The following is an 18,346-nucleotide window of genomic DNA, read 5'->3' as shown; positions in this document are numbered from 1 at the left end:
CAGGCGCCCCAATATGTACAATTTTCATGATCAAATGAGATTTATCTCAGGAACCCAAAGTAGATTTAAACACTCAGATAGGGGCGCCTGAGTGGCTCAGTCATCAAGCAGCTGCCTGCAGCTCAAGTCATGGTCCCAGGGTCCTGGGATTGAGCCCTACATCAGGCTCCCTGCTCAGTGGGAGACCTGCTTCTCCCTCTCCCACTCTCCCTGATTGTGTTCCCTCTCTCGCTGTATCTCTCTCTGTCAAATAAATAACATCTTTAAAAAATAATAATAAAAATAAAAATAAACATTCAAACATCAACCAATATAATTGCCATTTTAACAAAATAAATCCTTTAAGTCTTTTGCTATATCAAACATCTGGGAACACTGAGTCCCTTTGTATGACTGCATTTACTTCAAACCCTTCTTCCTGTTTTTGTTTTTACATTCTTAGTAGTCTTTAGTTGAAAACTGCACATTGTAGTTAATATACTGTAGTGACTGCAGACTCTATTGTTTTCTTATGAGGATTACTGATTTGGTCTGGCGCTGGGGTGCGGGGTGTAGAGGACAGATGGTGCAGTCATCCATCAGGTGGTTAATTTGCCTGGATTCAGACTGCCAGCATTTCGTCTCTTATGGTATACAGCCGCGTCAGTCTCTGCTCTGTTCTCATGGTTTCTCATGGCGGTTCTGTGGAATGATCTGCCCTATACTACATAATCTGTGGGCCAGTTAGTGAGGGGATCACCCTCTCTGTGTTTCTCTTGACTTACAGGGATTCTCCTCTAATTTCCAGCTGCTCTGCCAGCCTTGGGTATTTCAAACTTGTAAAGCTTCAACTTTTTGCCACCTAAGGCGCATAGGGAATAAACTCATTTAAGAAAAGCATCACAGTCATGGACATAGTCTTGAGTAGTTTAAGACTAGATTCCACTCGGCCTCTGCTTGCTTTTTCACAGGCTCCGGGGTCCCTCTCTTGCGCATAGTTTGGCTGTCAAACATATATTTGGGCAGAAGTCCAATCTCTTGCACTTTTTGCCAATGAGACTGATTTTTCCACCACTGATATCCCACAGACATAATCATGAGGGATGGGCATCACCCTCAGTCCTAAAGACCAGTAATATTTAATTCTTATCCCTCTTAGCTGCAGGGCTTGTTGTTGTTGTTGTTGTTGTTGTTGTTTTGCAATTAAACTCCTCTCCAATTTCTGTATGCTTTTGAATGCTTTCCAGCAAGTTTTAGTTGTTATAAAATTTTTAACCAGATTTTATCATTGTTATCTGTAGGGCAGTGTGATAACATGAAGACAGACATATCTGTTCAATGAAACAGAATACTGTATCTACCTACCTATACCTATATATTTGTATTTATACAGGTAGATATATATGACTGTGTGTGTGTAGAGAGAGAGAGAGAGATAAAAGAGAGGTTATACACACACCTGTTCACACATATAAATCCAATTAATTTTCAACAAAGGTAATAAAGTCTTTTCAACAGATGTTACAAAAAAAAAACACAAAAAAAACAAAAAAACCTGGATGCTGGTATGAAAGTAAAAGTGAACATCTCACACCACATAAAATGGACTACAGATTAAATATAATTATACCTAATCTTCTAGATTAAAACAGAAGAAAAATCCCCATGACTTCATTAGCTTTCCATCATTACTGGAAGTACTCTTGCAACTTGTTTTTTTGTCTTTTGTTTTTAACATTTAACAACCATCTGATTATCTCTCTTGGTTAGTATGCATAGAAATCTTCATTCTTCTTAAATACCACAAATAATCCAAAAACTTCTGAATGTTTGGATTATTAACAATTTTTGATGTAAGAATCAATGGTGCAATAATATTCTCATATATATTGGCGTGTATCCTTGTAGGGCTTTTTATATGATAAATCCTTAGAAATGAACTGCTATACCTAGTGACCCCCAAATTTATATCTGCAGTCTGTACTTCTTTGAACTCCAGCTTCATATATACAACTATTTGTCATTCCATTTGGATAGCCCATAGACACCTCAGTGTGTTCAACTGGAACTTCAAATTTTCTTCTCCACTCCTAGTTCTATGTGGGTCTTCCTTTTCCATCAGCTCTGTCTTCCAATCTCTCATCCAGTAATATTCTAATTCAAAATATAGCTCAAATACATTCACTTGTCTCTGTCTCCACATCTACCGCCTGGTTCAGGTCACTACCATCTTTTACTTAATCTACTGCAATAGTTTTTTTTAATTGCCTTGATTTTTATCATTTTAAATTTTATTATAACATATTAAGCTAAACAAAAAGGTTCAAATAGCATTGATTATATTTTAAAATGCTAGTAATATCATCTCTCCTTTTCACTCCCCAAACCAGTATTAACAGATTGAGATGTATTCTTTCCAATTTTTTCTATGTTCATGCAAAGATATTTCTCAAAATGTCCTTTCTGCTTCTGTTTGCCAGTACTGAACTAGTATTGCTGTCTAAAATATTTACAACCTGATGGGTGAAATATATTTTGTTAATTTGAATTTTCCTATTAGTGAATTTAAATCCAACTTCACTAGTGAAGTTAAATCTATTTCCACATCTATTAACTTCCTCTTTAATTATTTTGTATGTTTTCCTATGGGATTGTCATAGGTTACTAATTTGTAGTTCTTTGTAGAGTTAGAGATATCTCCTGTTTCTCATTTTCCTACCTTGTCATTTATCTTTTTTACCTTTTGTGTTGTGTCTATCATATGTAAAACATTTATTCAGAAAAAAAAAAATGCTCATTTTTTTCTTCTGCATTTTGAGGATTCCTGTGTAAGAAAGTTAAGGTCTCAAGGGCCCCTAGGTGGCTGTCGGTTAAGCCTCCGACTCTTGATTTCAGCTCAGATCATCATCTCAGGGATATGGAATCAAGCTCAGCATCAGGCTGTGCACTCAGCATGGTCAGCTTCTCTCCCCACACTTACCTGCTCTCTCTCAAATAAACAGTTAAGGTCTCTTCTATTCCTAACCCCAAGTTAGATTCTAAAATATTTTTGCTTTAATAGTCATATCTTTAACCCAATAGATTTACATTTTTACTTTGTTGCAAGTGGTAATGAGGGTGGAAGTTTAACTTCCTTTTTGAAGGATATTGTGGGGGGGGTGTGGGTGTGATTTGCTACAATTTTGTTTCTTTGCTTGGGGTTATGTGTTTCCTGCATTTGTGTACGTTTCTTTCCAGGGATGTGCTAGTAATTACTCACCTGAAGGTTTGGGAGGACCTACTAGGGATCTCCACGTGTGAACTTTTCCTATTACCCGCCCTATGAATGTTTGTGACTTCCTCCTTCCTGTCCTCCCACCTGGGGAAGCCTCCAGCCAGGAAACTCCAGCAATGTATCCAAGAAACCCGAAGGAGTGGGGTGGCAGCATTCAGTTTCACCTTGCTTGTTTCCTTTTATCAGATTATCATTGTCTCCCAATCTTTTTGTTCAACGTACTTAAAAATCCTATTTAGGGGCGCCTGGGTGGCTCAATGGGTTAAAGCCTCTGCTTTCGGCTCGGGTCATGATCCCAGGGTCCTGGGATCGAGCCCCGCATCGGGCTCTCTGCTCAATGGGGAGCCTGCTTCCCTCTCTCTCTGCCTGCCTCTCTGCCTACTTGTGATCTCTGTCAAATAAATAAAAATCTTTAAAAAAAAAAATCCTATTTAATATATTGTTTTGGATAGAGGGGTAAACCTTGCCAGGAAGCAAAAGTTTTACTTTTGATTTCTCACTTTCTACTTTCATCTATTTTTGACATGGTAACATATATTGTTGGTTTACCTTTTTTCCTAATTTATGCTTTCAAAGTTACACATTTCCCTCTAAGCCCTGTTTTAGGTGAATCGGATCATTTTAAACTTCCATTGTCATTTGCCCTTTGATATATGTCAATGTTAAATCTGAACTTTTTAGTTTTGCTGAGTTCTAGTTTAAGCCCACTGGCCAAGTATGTTTTGTGCTATAAATCGTTTGAGAATTGTATGGTTCAACAGTCTGTGTAAATACTCTATGTGCAGTTGCTTGAGGTAATGTTTTGCAATTTTCAATTACATCAACTTGATCATGTTTATTCCATATACTTAATGCTACTGTTACTGAGAAAGCCATTAGGATTTCTAACTACACAGATCTATTCACCCTTTCAGTCTTAATATTTTGAAGTTATTAGATTTTGATATGGAATGCTTTATGAGAAGCCTGGGCTTCAAGTCACTTCCAAGTTTATGATGATTCTGTTAGTGTTGAACTGACCCTTTTATCCAGGTGCCTGGGAGGCTCAGTCAGTTAAGTGGATGCCTTTGGCTCAGGTCATGATCCCAGGGTACTGGGTTCAAGCCCCACATGGGGCTCCCTGCTCAGTGAGGAGTCTCCTTCTCCCTCTCCTCTCCACATGCTTGTGCTCTTGTTCTCTCAAATAAAATCTTTTTAAAAATATTAATATTGGCACATACTGGTTAATATTTGCTTGGTACCTACTTTTCCATCTTATTTTCAACTTTTGTTCTTATTCTGAATGCACCTTATAGACATAATGGGATTTTGGAAATTTTAATCCAGTGTGGAAACCTGTAATAGGGAGGTAAAATCCATTTTAATTACAGATATAGTTTAACTCACCTGATGTGTTTCATGATTTTAAGAAAACCTTTTTTTCTTAAAATCTTTTTTAAAGATTTAAAAACTTTTCTTAAAACCAAATTTTCAATTTTCATTGCAATTATCAAATTTCCATTATCCTATTTTTCTATTAAATTTTTGTTGTACTTTCATTATTGCAGAAACTGAAATATGCATCCTTAACCATTAAAATTTACCTTTAATCAGTATGAAACCTTCATTTCTTGAGGAATGTATCTTAAAATGGTTTAAAATCACTTACCTTCTTCTTGTGTTATCTTACTTCCAAGTTTTAAAGCCCAACACATTAGTCACATAACCCCAAATTTAGGAGTGTATATTTTATTGATCACACAAAGGGTGTAACTTTAAACTGCTTAAGTAAGCTTTCTCACTGTTCTTTTCCATCAAGTAGGTCTTTCTAATCTGTTCTCCAAGAAGCAGCCAAAGTTATGTTAAAGCTAACTAGGACTATTTCAAACCTTTCAATATTTCCCAACTGTTTTTAGAATAAAATTCAAATTATTTTCTATGACCTAGAGGCTTTGCATGATGGAATCCTCTACTCTACTATTTGATTTTATGCTATTAACTTTTTAACTCATTAAAACTTATACCACCTTCACTAGTTATCATCTTAAGAACAGACTTGACAACTCTAGTACAGATCTTTCAGGAATAACTCTCCCAAGGATAATTTGCCTGACCTTTAGGCCTTCTACCCACCACTCCTTACTTCATGATACTCATCAAAATTTGTTATTATTCTGTTTTCCTTGTTTTGATAGAAGATTCACTAGAATACCTTGTCCCCCAACCTAATCATTTAACTAGTTCACTGCTAAGCATGCAGTAGCTTCAACCAACTTTTATAAATAACTGAATAAACATAATGCTTCAGTATGTTCTAAATATTGACACTGGCAAATTACCCTCCAAAGGCCTGCGTTAAGTCATCCAATGATGAAAAAAAATTAAGGCTCTTAAAATGAAGAGGTCATACTATTCAAAAAGTGCCAGCAGGGGTGCCTGGGTGGCTCAGTCATTAAGTTTCTGCTTTCCACTCAGGTAATGATCCTGCGGTCCTGGGACAGTGCTCCCTGCTCAGCCAGGAGACATCTTCTCTCCCTCTGCCTGCTGCTCCCCTACTTAAATTCCCTCATGCTCTAATAAAATCTTAAAAACAAAACAACAAAAAACAAAAACCAGCAAATGCAAATATGGTACTAATGACAAGAGTGCAGTGGTGTTGCGTTTCAAAATTTTACATGTGAATTACTTAAAAATCCTATTTCCTTTTCTTTCCTACTTTGTTGACATAAGAAGTCAAATGTAGAGGAAAATTTGTTAATTTCCTAATTGGCTTACCAAACTCAAAAGTCCAATGTTAGCGCTCTTGTCAGTCATCATTTGCTTCAAAGTGTGGTTTAAATGGTCAGATACTTGATTTAGGTCTTGATATGAGATGCTTTATGAGAAGCCTGGGTTTAAACCCATTTCCATCATCATTAAATGAGGGAAAATATAAAAACACAATTATTACAAGTAAAATCTGTCCCAATCTGACTCAGCATTTTCTAACCTAGGGTTTTAGTACTACAGACTCTGCAGCACTGGGTATGTAGTGGGCAAAGTATTGATGTGGTCTTCTTATCTGGTGGCCAACTGAACCACTTCTTGACATTTTCTGTGATTTTAATGCATCAACAATGGCTGTTTTAAAAGTATGATATATGGCAATGCAATCTTGTAATGCTAATCACACTGCTTAAAAGGTGCAAATAATTTCCTATTCTCTGATCACTCACTAATATCATGTTAAAATTCTTGAACTCTAACCTACAGTTTTTAACTGTAAGAATGCAGGCTCATTTATTTTCTCTGCTTGAAATTCTGATGTGAAGTATTTAATCATTCAGGCAACATTTTCAGCAGGTTTCTAGCCAAGAGACAGATTAAAGAATAATTTCACCAAGATTATTACAAAACTTGTCTATCACTTTTTTCTATCCACGATTTAACACTCCCATTTTGTATTAATTTTCATGTTTTCATTTCATTACTGAGCAAATAACACCTCACACTTTCCTCATAAAGGCCAATGCTATGTTAAGAATCCAAGAAAATGTTCAAATCATTTTTTGCCAATAAAATGTACTTTACTGGCATAACTATCAAGCAGTGCTATATTCTATGCTATTTTCTACTGAAACTAAAAAAAAAAAACCCACTGTACTGGGGCATCTGGGTGGCTCAGTCCTTAAGCACCTGCCTTTGGCTCAGGTCATGATCCCAGGGTCCCGGGATGGAGCCCCACATCAGGCTCCCATTTATAAGACAGTACTTTAATACACACAGAATCATTTTGAACTCTACCTGCTCTTACATCAGAATAAGGCAAACTACATTTTTTTTTTAAAGATTTTGTTTATTTATTTGACAGACAGATCACAAGTAAGCAGAGAGGCAGGTGGGGGAGGGGGTAGGAAGCAGGTTCACAGCTCTGATGTGGGGCTCCGATCCCAAGACCCTGAGATCATGACCTGAGCCAGAGGTTTAACCCACTGAGCCACCCAGGTGCCCCACAAACTACATTTTAAATTCACTGTTTATTTTGTAAACGATGTACCCTATACACTTAGCTCAATTTGCCAACTTACAGCAAAGTTGCTCAGGTCAGTATGTTTGCTGAGGCATTTAAGGAATAAATCAGTAGCTGACCAAAAGATCTTACTTCCGGCTTAGTATTTTTTAGTGCTTCGGTCATTAAAAAATCTAAACAGGTTTCAAAATGTACACCAGTGAGGCTAACCCTTGTTCCCAATTCTATCTTGTTTGCAAAAAATACAAATTGCATCCTATAAACGTTAACAGGAAAACAGCTTATTTACATTAAATTTCTAGAGATTCTATACTCTAATGAAGCATAGCTGAATTGGTAACTTTAAAGCTTTCACAGCTTATGAAGAAATGAACTTATTAAACTTAAGTAGAAAAAGCCCTGTTCTTTTTTTTTTTAATATTTATTTATTTATTTGACAGACAGAGATCACAAGGAGTCAGAGAGGCAGGCAGAGAGAGAGGAGGAAGCAGGCTCCCTGCTGAGCAGAGAGCCCGATGCGGGGCTCGATCCCAGGACCCTGGGACCATGACCTGAGCCCAAGGTAGAGGCTTTTAACCCACTGAGCCACCCAGGTGCCCCGAAAAAACCCTGTTCTTAAGACTAAAGTTTAGGAACTAATTTTCATGCTGGTTAATCTTCAGAACTTCAGAAAAACTCCAGCAATCAAGGAATTATTTTTGGTAAAGACAAAAAACTTTACCTACATTAATACTGGAAAAAAAGACAACTAAAACCTCTTAAGACACATAACCACTATTAACAGGATTCTTTGTCAAACACTGAGCGCTTGCCAGGACAAAGTGCTGTTTAAGAGCTAGGAATACTGGCTATAGACAGGGCCTGGCAGGAAATTCATGTAAGTCCTGTGGAAATTCAGAGGAACCAGGAACAGCAACCTAGAACTCTGAATTGAGTCAAAGGCTAAGTGAGAAAGTGATAATGCGGGGGGTGGGGTAGGGGCATGGTGGGGAGGGTACTGGACATTCCAGGTATAGGAAACTTGTACAATGATGAAAATCACAAGTGGCTCAGCATAGTTAAGGTGGCTAGTGCCTGAGTTGTGGGGGAAGAAAAGGTGTGAATATTGGAAAAAATAAATTATTACTTCTTAAGGGTACATAAGGGATTTTAGTTTAATCCTAAAAGCTAGAAGGCACAAGTTTTAAGCAAAGAAATGACATAAACAGAATTGCTTGTCATCAGTGATGAAATAAACATTTGAGCATTAGTATATATGGACATGAATATGGGGAAAATAAAAGCCAGTATTTGCAGGCTGGAGATACTCAGCCTTAGTGATTACCCTGATAGTAGGCTACAGCTGTTTCATCTTGGGTCAGTACAAAACTTTTTGCTCTGAGTACAACACTAAGATCTTTAACTCAACACTGTTTTCAGTCAGTGTTCAAAATGGGCCAGTTTAATTCCAACAGATTATGAGGTTCCTTCTTTCTCCAAGTTTTCCCGGCTGTATTTTTGGTATCCTAAAAACATGCCCCAAACTTGGGCCTTTGCAAATTAGCTCACATTCATTATAAACTTCTTCAAAACTATCTGGGTCAATTCAAGAGTTTTGCTTTCATGCAGGCAAAACTAATTCTTCCATTTTTATCACTTCTTTCTTTCTTTTTTTTTTTTTTTTTTTAATTTATTTGACAGAGAGAGATCACAAGCAGGCAGAGAGGCAGGCAGAGAGAGAGGAGGAAGCAGGCTCCCTGCTGAGCAGAGAGCCCGATGCGGGGCTCGATCCCAGGACCCTGAGATCATGACCTGAGCCTAAGGCAGCGGCTTAATCCACTGAGCCACCCAGGCGCCCTTTATCACTTATTTCTACCATTAAATATTTTACAGGTGCTCCCCGACTAAATTAAGATAATGGGAAAAGGGCTGTCCTACATATTTTTAACTTCAAACCCAGTCCCTTTTACATCTTTGAATACTACTATAGAACTTTCCTCATAATCTTCTTAGGTAAATTACTTAGGAATTTACCAGGTTGTTGTAAATATTTTTCTTTTGCTAGTACCTTTTATTTTGCTAAGTATGTATATTTAGGAACTATTACTTACCACATTTTTTAAAATAAGTGTGTGCAATGCTATGGAAAGAAATCACATTGTTTATTGGTCACTCTCAATGACCACAAACTTGGTTCTAATGCTATCCAGATCCATCCCTCCTGGTAATTGTAATTGTTAAGGCTCCTTTTTAAGGTCAAAGTGCCCTGGACCCCACCCTTCACCCCACCATGATGAATGTAGATCGTATTCCTTCATCTACTGATGGTATCTCTCCAGCAATTCTTCCCTCCCTCTTCCATCATCTTTATGTTCTACTGAAAGAATGAAGGCATGTCAAAAAAAAACCACAGAGCCAAATCTCAAAAGAATTTCCCCAAGGCCAAAGCTAGAACAATCTGAGAAATAAGATAAGATTGGTATAAAAGAAATATGCAGGAGTCCATACAGATACAATGGGAGAGCTTTTCTTTTTTTACAGAATTCCAAGTGAGTAGATCGCCTTCCCCAAGAGTTTAATTCCCTGATCCACCCTGAAGATGGACTATACTTAGTAACCTGCTTCCAAAGGATGGAATACATAGGTTAAGGGGCAAATACTAATTACAATATGAATCTGGGCAAATCCATATAGTATGTACTCTAGATATATGATGAAAAGGTACTTTTCCCCTAATATTCTTTCCAACTTCCCCTTCTCCCAGTCTAATCATCAGAAAAACCAGACTAGGGACGCCTGGGTGGCTCAGTTGGTTAAGCAGCTGCCTTCGGCTCAGGTCATGATCCCAGCGTCCTGGGATCGAGTCCCGCATCGGGCTCCTTGCTCAGCAGGGAGCCTGCTTCTCCCTCTGCCTCTGCCTGCCATTCTGTCTGCCTGTGCTCGCTCTCTCTCCCTCTCTCTCTGACAAATAAATAAAATCTTTAAAAAAAAAAAAAAAAAAAAGAAAAACCAGACTAACTCAGAATGGGAGATATTTTCCAGGATACCCTGTCAGTATTCCTCAAGGTTTTCAAGGACCTCATGAAAAACTGTCAGACCAGAGGAGACCGCAGAGATATGACAACTAATTGTACTGTGATATCCTAGACTGGATCCTAGAACAGAGCAATGGAAAAATGGTGAAATTCACATGAAATCTGGATTGTAATTAATAGTAAACATCAATGCTGGTGTCTTAGTTTTGTCAAAAGTACATGGAAATGTGTTAATGGTGGGGAAAACAGGGTGGAGGGGGAATAGTGGAACTGCGCAAATTTTGCAACTTTTCTGTGAATTTAAAGTTATTCCAAATTAGCGTGTGCGTCTAGCCACCTATAAATGACTGAAATACCCTCTTACCAAACCACTAAGAAAAACACCTGACCATTCTGACTTAACATTTATCTTCTGAGACAAATTATGTGGTTATTAGAGATAATACTGAAATTTGCTATCAGACTTGGGAGTAAACCCCCATTTAGTCACTGTTGTGGCTCCCATAGACAAATTCTAAATTTCCTTAAGTTGTAACCTTGCTTTTTATAAAACAGTATATGAAACTAACAGGGAGAATCCTATAATGCTTGTAATCTCTTATTACATACTTTAAATTGTCTTTTAATTAAAATCACTCACACTATTTTCCAGTTCAGGAAAGCTACAAAGTTACTTATAAAACATCTCAAAACTGTATCAAAAACAGGGAGCAGAGTGGAGAAATACCCTGCCTTCTTACCAACATCTACACACTAGCTCTGGATGCCAGAATACAAAAGATAAAAGGGGAAACAAAGACTTATTTTACTTTTATAATTGTGCCTAGAAGTTATCTTGCATTTTAAATTTGTACTGAACTCAAACATAGGATACCATTCAAATGTTGTTTAGATAAAAGAATTCTAAATGGGAACTTCAGAAAATTTAGCAGTTAAAATAGTTGTTCAGTGTCCAAAAGTCAGTTTTAAGTTAATTCAAGAAGCACACTATGGAGTACTATTTTAGCACATGAAATAAACTGTGTGATGTTGTGGTAGGAAATAGTTAACGAATTTGGGTATTCTCCATGAAAAAGAAAGTCACAATAATTTTGAGTATCCAGGGTTATAGTTGATCATGAATCTGGTATGTTTTAAACGAAGCACTCCCATATAAACACAGGGTGATCTTATACAAAGGTAAAGGAATATAAAGAATTTAAAATGCACAATCAAAAGTAACAGGACTATAATTTAAAAATGAACATTAACTCAGAGCTTAAAAATTCTAATTTATTTCTCACAAATGCCACTTGATGCTTGACTCACAGCTTTATTTACATTTGTCTACAGCATCATTTCCTCATGAAATGAACTAGTACAGCTTAGTTAAACCAAATGAAATCATAATCATCTGAATTGTTTGTAAACTATTAGCTAAATTTATAACCTTGCATTTGCTTAGTACAGCCAAAGTTTCAAATACAGAAAGCACAAGAATAAACCAATGGTAACATGTAGACTCTAGAAGATCATCTGGGCAATTTTAGAAGGTGGACTTTCAAGAAGTCTGAGGCACAATTACAAGAGAGTAAAAGTTCTTGTGCAACCTACAGTAAACGTAGCAAAGAAAATTAAGACGTAAAAAAACAAGGGGACGTTCATTGTAAAAATATCGTCAAAATACTTCTACATAAGATATTTTTGCTTTCATCTTTAGATCACTTGAAGAGAAAAATCACTCATTTTAAAATAAAAAACAAATAATTCTGTTTGGTCTGTCTACTAAACACCTTAAAACTTTAAAATTTTTAAATTGCAGTAGACAATAATTTAAAATTAAGGAAAAAAAACAAAAAGTGGATACTGACCCCCATGACAAAAAGTCCCCAAGTGCACTGTCGATTTCCCTTAATATACTTACCTTGCATTGTCACTGAAGATACTGCTAAGAGAAACCTTTCTGTTTTTAAGCCAGAGGACAAAATGGGGTTCAAGTGACCAGATTTTAATTTTGAGAAATAAAACAAACTCTCAAAGTATTTTAAGCCATAAGTAATTTCAAGTGAATAGAACAGTAAGTAATTCTGCATGTCATGCAGAAATAAGCATTCATTTGTTACTCAAAAGAAAATTTTATGCAGTGTTTGAACATCCCAAGGCAAATAAATGTTCACTTAAATTCACAGAATCTCTGTTGGTCTTTCACTCAGAGAAATATTCTTCTGAAGCTTTCTTCAATTTGTTCCTCATTAACTATGATTTAACTTTGTCTACCTTACCATATGTGATAACTGGGTTTTTAAAGGATATCACATAAAGCTTCTTAAAATATTAAGATAAACATATTGAAATAGATGATTTTCTCATCATTAATGCCAGTAAAGAGAGGAACTGGTTTTACACTTTTGCTCAAAATTATGTGTCAAGGAGAAATGAATAACATCCCTTCTGCAATTCAGAAGATTTTTCTTCATTAAATGTGGTGATACAAAAAGTGAAACAGAGTAAGAGAGAGACAAAGATTCTAAGGCACCCTCAGCATAGGGAATTTCAAATAAAAGTTTCCAGTGGGCTGTTTTCAACCGTTTTAACTTTTTCTGATAAGAATCACTTTGACATAGATTAACATAAACAGGTTGACTCCTTTTCCCAAATTGTCATAAACAGATTGTTTCCAACTACTTTACCACAGTCTTGCCTCCATGCCCAAGTTCAGGCAAGCCTAGGTTATCCTGTCTTCAGTCAACAGACAGTTCATATTCGGAAATGAAAAAAAACAAGAGTTCAAATTAGGAAACAAAGTACTCTGCCATAGCTGAGATGGTTTTAAGTGAAGCAAATGGTTGTAAATAATGAATGATAAATAGAGCATATATTTTGGGACATTATGGCTTAAAATACTATTTAACTTTTAACTTCACAAATAAACACAGCTGTATTGATCTGAAAAGCAATGAAAGGCATGCACCTCTACTAGCAGATTTAGCACTTCTGACCAAGTAAGACACCAACTTCTTAAAAAATATGCTTCATGCACTGTACTGATTTTTTTTTAAGATGTAAATTTTAATACATTATTTCTTTTTTGAACTTGAACGGGAACCAGAATGGGATGATCCAGATGATGACCTGTGGTGCCTGTAAGACATAAGGAGAAAGCAGATAATCTAGTAAGCTAAAGCTGGTTATCCAGCATTTATTCATAAGACTGTGAAAATATAAAAAATAAAACCTTAATATGCTGGCAAAATAATTAAAATGTAAGATACAAATGTATACACATAACAACTAACTAGTATTTAGATGTTGGGTGTGAGCCCAGTAATAGCATAACCATAATTTAAAATTCTCTATAATTTACACGTATCTTCTCTTTTCAAGATATAGCCACCTCTCAATTATTTAAGGTAATGAAGAAAAGCCTTGCAGAAATGTGTAAAATTACAGATAATATACAACAAAAGCATATAAACTTGGTAATGGAAGTGTGACTAAATCAATCCCTGTGATACACTGTAGTGTAGTAAGTCTATATGTAAAATGAATAAAGCAAGGCTTCTGTGTATGAAAATATCTATTCATAAATAATTACGTTTGGAAATCTAGGTCACACAAGATGATTGTACAATTAGTTATAGGGTTATATTCATGCAGCTAATATGAATAAGTCAATATATCAACCTGGGTAAAGTAGTGGTGTTCCGAGGGGTTGGCCCTGGGCTCAGGGTTGTTTAGTGTTTTCACCAATCACCTGGCTTATGGAATAGAGAACATGTTCATTAAGTTTAGATGACAACAAACTAGGGGGATTATATGTGGCTAAGATATAAATTTGCAGAGTGGTAAGAAAGCAACAGAATGAATTTCACTCAAGTAAGGAGTAATTTTCTTACAAAGGAACAAATGCACAAAAACAACACTAGTTGTGTGTAACCTTAATATCTAAACTTTAAAATGTGAAGAAAAATTAATCATTCTGTACACGAAGGAATTATGAAGTAACTCTACCACTGAACCCAGCAATAATTAGATTCTACTTATTTCTTATTTTCAGAAGCTGAAAGGATATGGAAAATTTGCAAAGACTACAAAGGAAATCATTAAAATGCCTATATAATTAGACATTGAGAATGTAGAGAAAGTTAATGAAACGGAGTAATTAATTAGGCTGTTACAGAAAAGGCTGACAGATGACACCTGCCCTCTCTAAATTTTAAAAATGTCAATACAGTAAGGTGATCTAGTAAAGGTCTTTCTCTTAGGGAAAAAAAAAAATAAAAGATTTGGACTGCAAGATGAAAAATTTATTAGCTACAAGAACAATTTCCTTATGTCCTTATAGATGAAGGGCATAAAACAGTAATTTGCTGTGGAAATGCATTTATACATATTTATATGAGAAAATATTTCCAATGATAAAATAGTTAATTTTTTTACTAGAGGCCCCAGAATTCTGATTTCTAATATTTAATGTAAACTCAAGAACATAAATCAATACATTTAAAAAAATCAACTTCTAAATTATTTCTACATACAGCCTCTGAATTACAATCTTAAAAGACAGAAATAACCGAGAGTTGGCTATAATAATCATATACGAAAATAAAAATTTAAACAATAAAATGACCAGATAGTGGGAAGAGTAGTTTGTTCTATGACTTTTCTAAGCAACCGGATCAAGCACACAGGATAAACAAAATAATTAATGGTTTTGAAGTTCAAAGTTGAAAAGTGTAATTTAAAATTGGAACAAGGAGAAAATGAAAATCTAATCCTTGACTAGGAAGTTTAATCTAATAAACACACTTAAGAACACCCATTCTTATTTCTACAGAAACCCAAACCTTTCGGGTGACCGTGATCTTGTTCGTCTTTTTTTGCGATCACCAGATGAAGAAGATCTAGAACGACTTCTCTTTCTGTTCCTCTCAGGAGATGATGATGAACTTGAATAAGATCTTTTTCGTGGGGAAGAAGAGCCCCTGTGGGACCTGGAGCTGGATCTTCATTGATTGAGAAACAAATCAAACATTTCATTAAAAGAAGAAATGAGGCAGATCGTTTAGTTAACAGATAGCTCCAAAAATAAACAGAACATACAACTGAAAACTTTGTAAGAAGGAATACTTACTGCATACTCAACAGAAGACATCTGGGTTCAACCATGAAAACAATTCTATTTAAGTACAATTACTTTAACATTCTAAGCATTCATCAATTATAGTTTAAAACCAGCTTAATGTATAAAGGAACTAATTTTTTTTAACTTAAGACTTACATTTTAAAGTATACATAACTAACAAAACCAAAAGGTAACTGCATTGGCATGACTTTATGTCTAGAAAACATCATCCCATTTGGGAACAAACTTGTGTTATATACAACTTCCTGAGGCAAATATAATAGTTCCCTGAGGAATTATGCAACCTATTGGTTGAGTTGCTATACAAAAGGAAGGGATAGAGGACAGCAATGGGAAAGAACAGTAAGTATTAAACTGCCAAATAAAGAAAAATAAAATGAATAACTTTAAAACTTTGATTTATATTAACAATCTTTATTTTTATGAAGGACTATTATTCATGAAGTATGAAGTGTTGACATTCACATGTTTCAGGTAGAAGTAAATGTGCAAATGTTTAATGCAAAATTTTTTCTTCATTTACTTATTTTGGTTGAAGGAATTTAGCTCAAACTTCCCAAAAAATTCACCTTTGGGCTTAAAATAAAATCAGAAAGCCCAAAAGGAGAATTCTTTGGAAAGTTATAAGCAATGAAAAAAATGTTTGGGAAGAACATGAAGGCTGTTCTGTAAATCTGAATTCTAGTACTTCCCAAAGGGATATAGGACTTAAGGATCTTCACCTAAGAAGCACTCAAATAAAAGTACTAAAACATAGATAATACATAGTAACAACAAACTCACTTGCTCTCCATTTTGTATTGGCTTAATACAAGCCTGCATACCATTCTTTCTTCCTTCAATGTTAAACTGCAAATGCCCTTTAATGCTACAGATTTGGCTCTACTAAGCAAGTGTTTGTTACCAAAAAACTATCCTAAAACTTCAGTGTGAATTTCCACACAAGTGGAATTTTAGTCGTTTTCTATTCTTGTTAGCTGCTTTAAATAAATGATCAATAAATCAACTTAAGGGCAGCCTATTTTGACCAAATTTAGGAAAAACTTGAAGAAAGTAAACACTAATATTTCAACTGCTTCTCCACAAATTGTTTTCCTTGACAGGTTGGACTAAATGCAACCTGAAGTTAACAGTAATGCTTAAGACCACATCCTACCTAGAGTAACCAACATATATATTTTTTAACCAACCACACTTTAGTTTATAAAGTTTAAGGAGTGTTTGTTCTATATATAGTATTTATGTAAAACATTTTGTATTTGTAATTCTGTAGTATTTTATATATTACCAAAAAATGGAAATATATATGAAACATTCCAGAAACTTTATCTGATGTAAATGATAAAACAGTTTCTGTAAATACGGAAAGAACTGCCTTATAAAACAAAATCTGTTTGGGGGCAAGGTTAATTTTCTTTCTTTTAAGAACATGGTAAACTTTTTCTTTGCATATTTCTAATTTTATTAGAACTATTATTGCAAACATGACTTTAATGTACTAGAGATCTGATGATAAGACTTGGCTCCATCTTCCTACTTCAGCACATTTTAGATAGCACAAAAATAACAAACCTTGCATTATGCAAAATTGCAACCTTAATTCAATCATGGGAATGTCTTGGCACACTGCTGGCAATGGAAACATCTCATGGTGAGAAAATTAAGCTGAGGCAAGTGCATTAGTTTTCTAATGCTAAAATAAAATTGACAAGTAGAAGCAAAATAAGAGGAAAAAAGCAGCAACGCCTTCTGCAGCCTTTAAATATTTTTTCTCTCTCTTTACAGAGAGATGCTACCTCATTCACCTTGATTTCGACCCACGAGATCTCGAACGTTCTCTGGAACTGGAACGAGATCTTGACTGCGAACTGGAAGAACTTCTTGAACGGGACCTGGAACAACATGGAAGGATTTTTTTTTCCAGGACCACTTAAATGAACTTTGTGAAATGAACACTGAAAGAAAAATATATATTAGAGTGCATTTTCATATAAAAAGACAGCTATCTGAGATAGATATTTTCAAAATACAGTATTTTACGGTAACTAAACAGTTCACTGCTTCAATAGTTATGCCCAAACTTAAGCTAGTTTAAAAAAAAAAAAAAAGAACTATCACTTCCCAAGTTTGCCTAAATTACTATAAAAATCACTCAAAATTGTACAAATAAAAACACTAAGCATTATCTCACTTCATTAAGTACTTTCTGTTCGCAAATAATTTTTAAAGCAACTGAGGACTTACACATCCAGGAATAATGAATACTGCTGTTTATAATTTAATTTCTCTGACAGATCTCTATCAATTTCCCCGATCTCTAACAATCTCCTTGTTTCCTTAGTCTGTAGCTAATATGACTTTTTTTTAAGTATAATGCCATGTGTATGTTTGTTTAATCGCTGTTTTCTGTTTACTCAAAGGTTAGGGAATTAAAGAGAAAACACATTAACAATCCTGACATTGTCTTAGGTAATTACTGAAAAATGACACAAGGAGAGATACGGCCAATTTAAATTTTAAAAATCACAAAGAAAATAAAACTCACTTATTAACCTAATATATACCTTTAATTTATCCCTTAAAGTAGTACCTTGCAGAAAAAGATTACTATTACATTTAAATCTTAAAATTGTATTATCACACCTGTAAGCTTTCAGACTTTACAGTACTCAAATAAAAATTATCTGTTAAGTACTCAATTAGCTAATATTATTGTCCCTAAATACCATTAAAATTCAAGGCCCATGGCTTCACTGCACCATGAATAAAATTCTTCAAGAGAACACTGCCTATAGAAGGTACTGCTTTTGCTCACCTAAAATTTTCATTGCTGACTATGCAATCAGGTATTATTAAAATTTTACATTACTAGCAAAATAATATTCAAGTACAACACCAACTAAATCCTTTTTCCTGGACATCTCAAAATCTCGAGCATTAACCCAAGAGAACTAATATGTCTGAAT

General features: G+C 35.1%; 1 protein-coding gene across 2 annotated transcripts in view; it reads right to left on the bottom strand.

The window, feature by feature from the left end:
- Window positions 1-11,506: 11,506 nt before the first annotated feature.
- ZRANB2 (zinc finger RANBP2-type containing 2) overlaps window positions 11,507-18,346 on the bottom strand; it is an 18,552-nt gene continuing 11,712 nt past the window's right edge. The window contains exons 8-11 of one of the 2 annotated variants that reach the window (XM_047724971.1): window positions 17,186-17,272; window positions 15,082-15,240; window positions 13,919-13,992; window positions 11,507-13,375 (exon numbers count right to left, since the gene is read on the bottom strand). In XM_047724971.1, coding sequence (XP_047580927.1) covers window positions 13,959-13,992; window positions 15,082-15,240; window positions 17,186-17,272 — 280 coding nt within the window. In that variant the 3' untranslated portion in view covers window positions 11,507-13,375; window positions 13,919-13,958. The remainder of the gene's footprint in view (window positions 13,376-13,918; window positions 13,993-15,081; window positions 15,241-17,185; window positions 17,273-18,346) is intronic. The other variant, XM_047724970.1, reaches the window with a different exon arrangement.

The sequence above is a fragment of the Lutra lutra genome, chromosome 4 (genome assembly GCF_902655055.1).
Source record: "Lutra lutra chromosome 4, mLutLut1.2, whole genome shotgun sequence".
Taxonomy (NCBI): Eukaryota; Metazoa; Chordata; class Mammalia; order Carnivora; family Mustelidae; genus Lutra; species Lutra lutra.
This window is presented reverse-complemented; position numbering and strand designations above follow the sequence as displayed.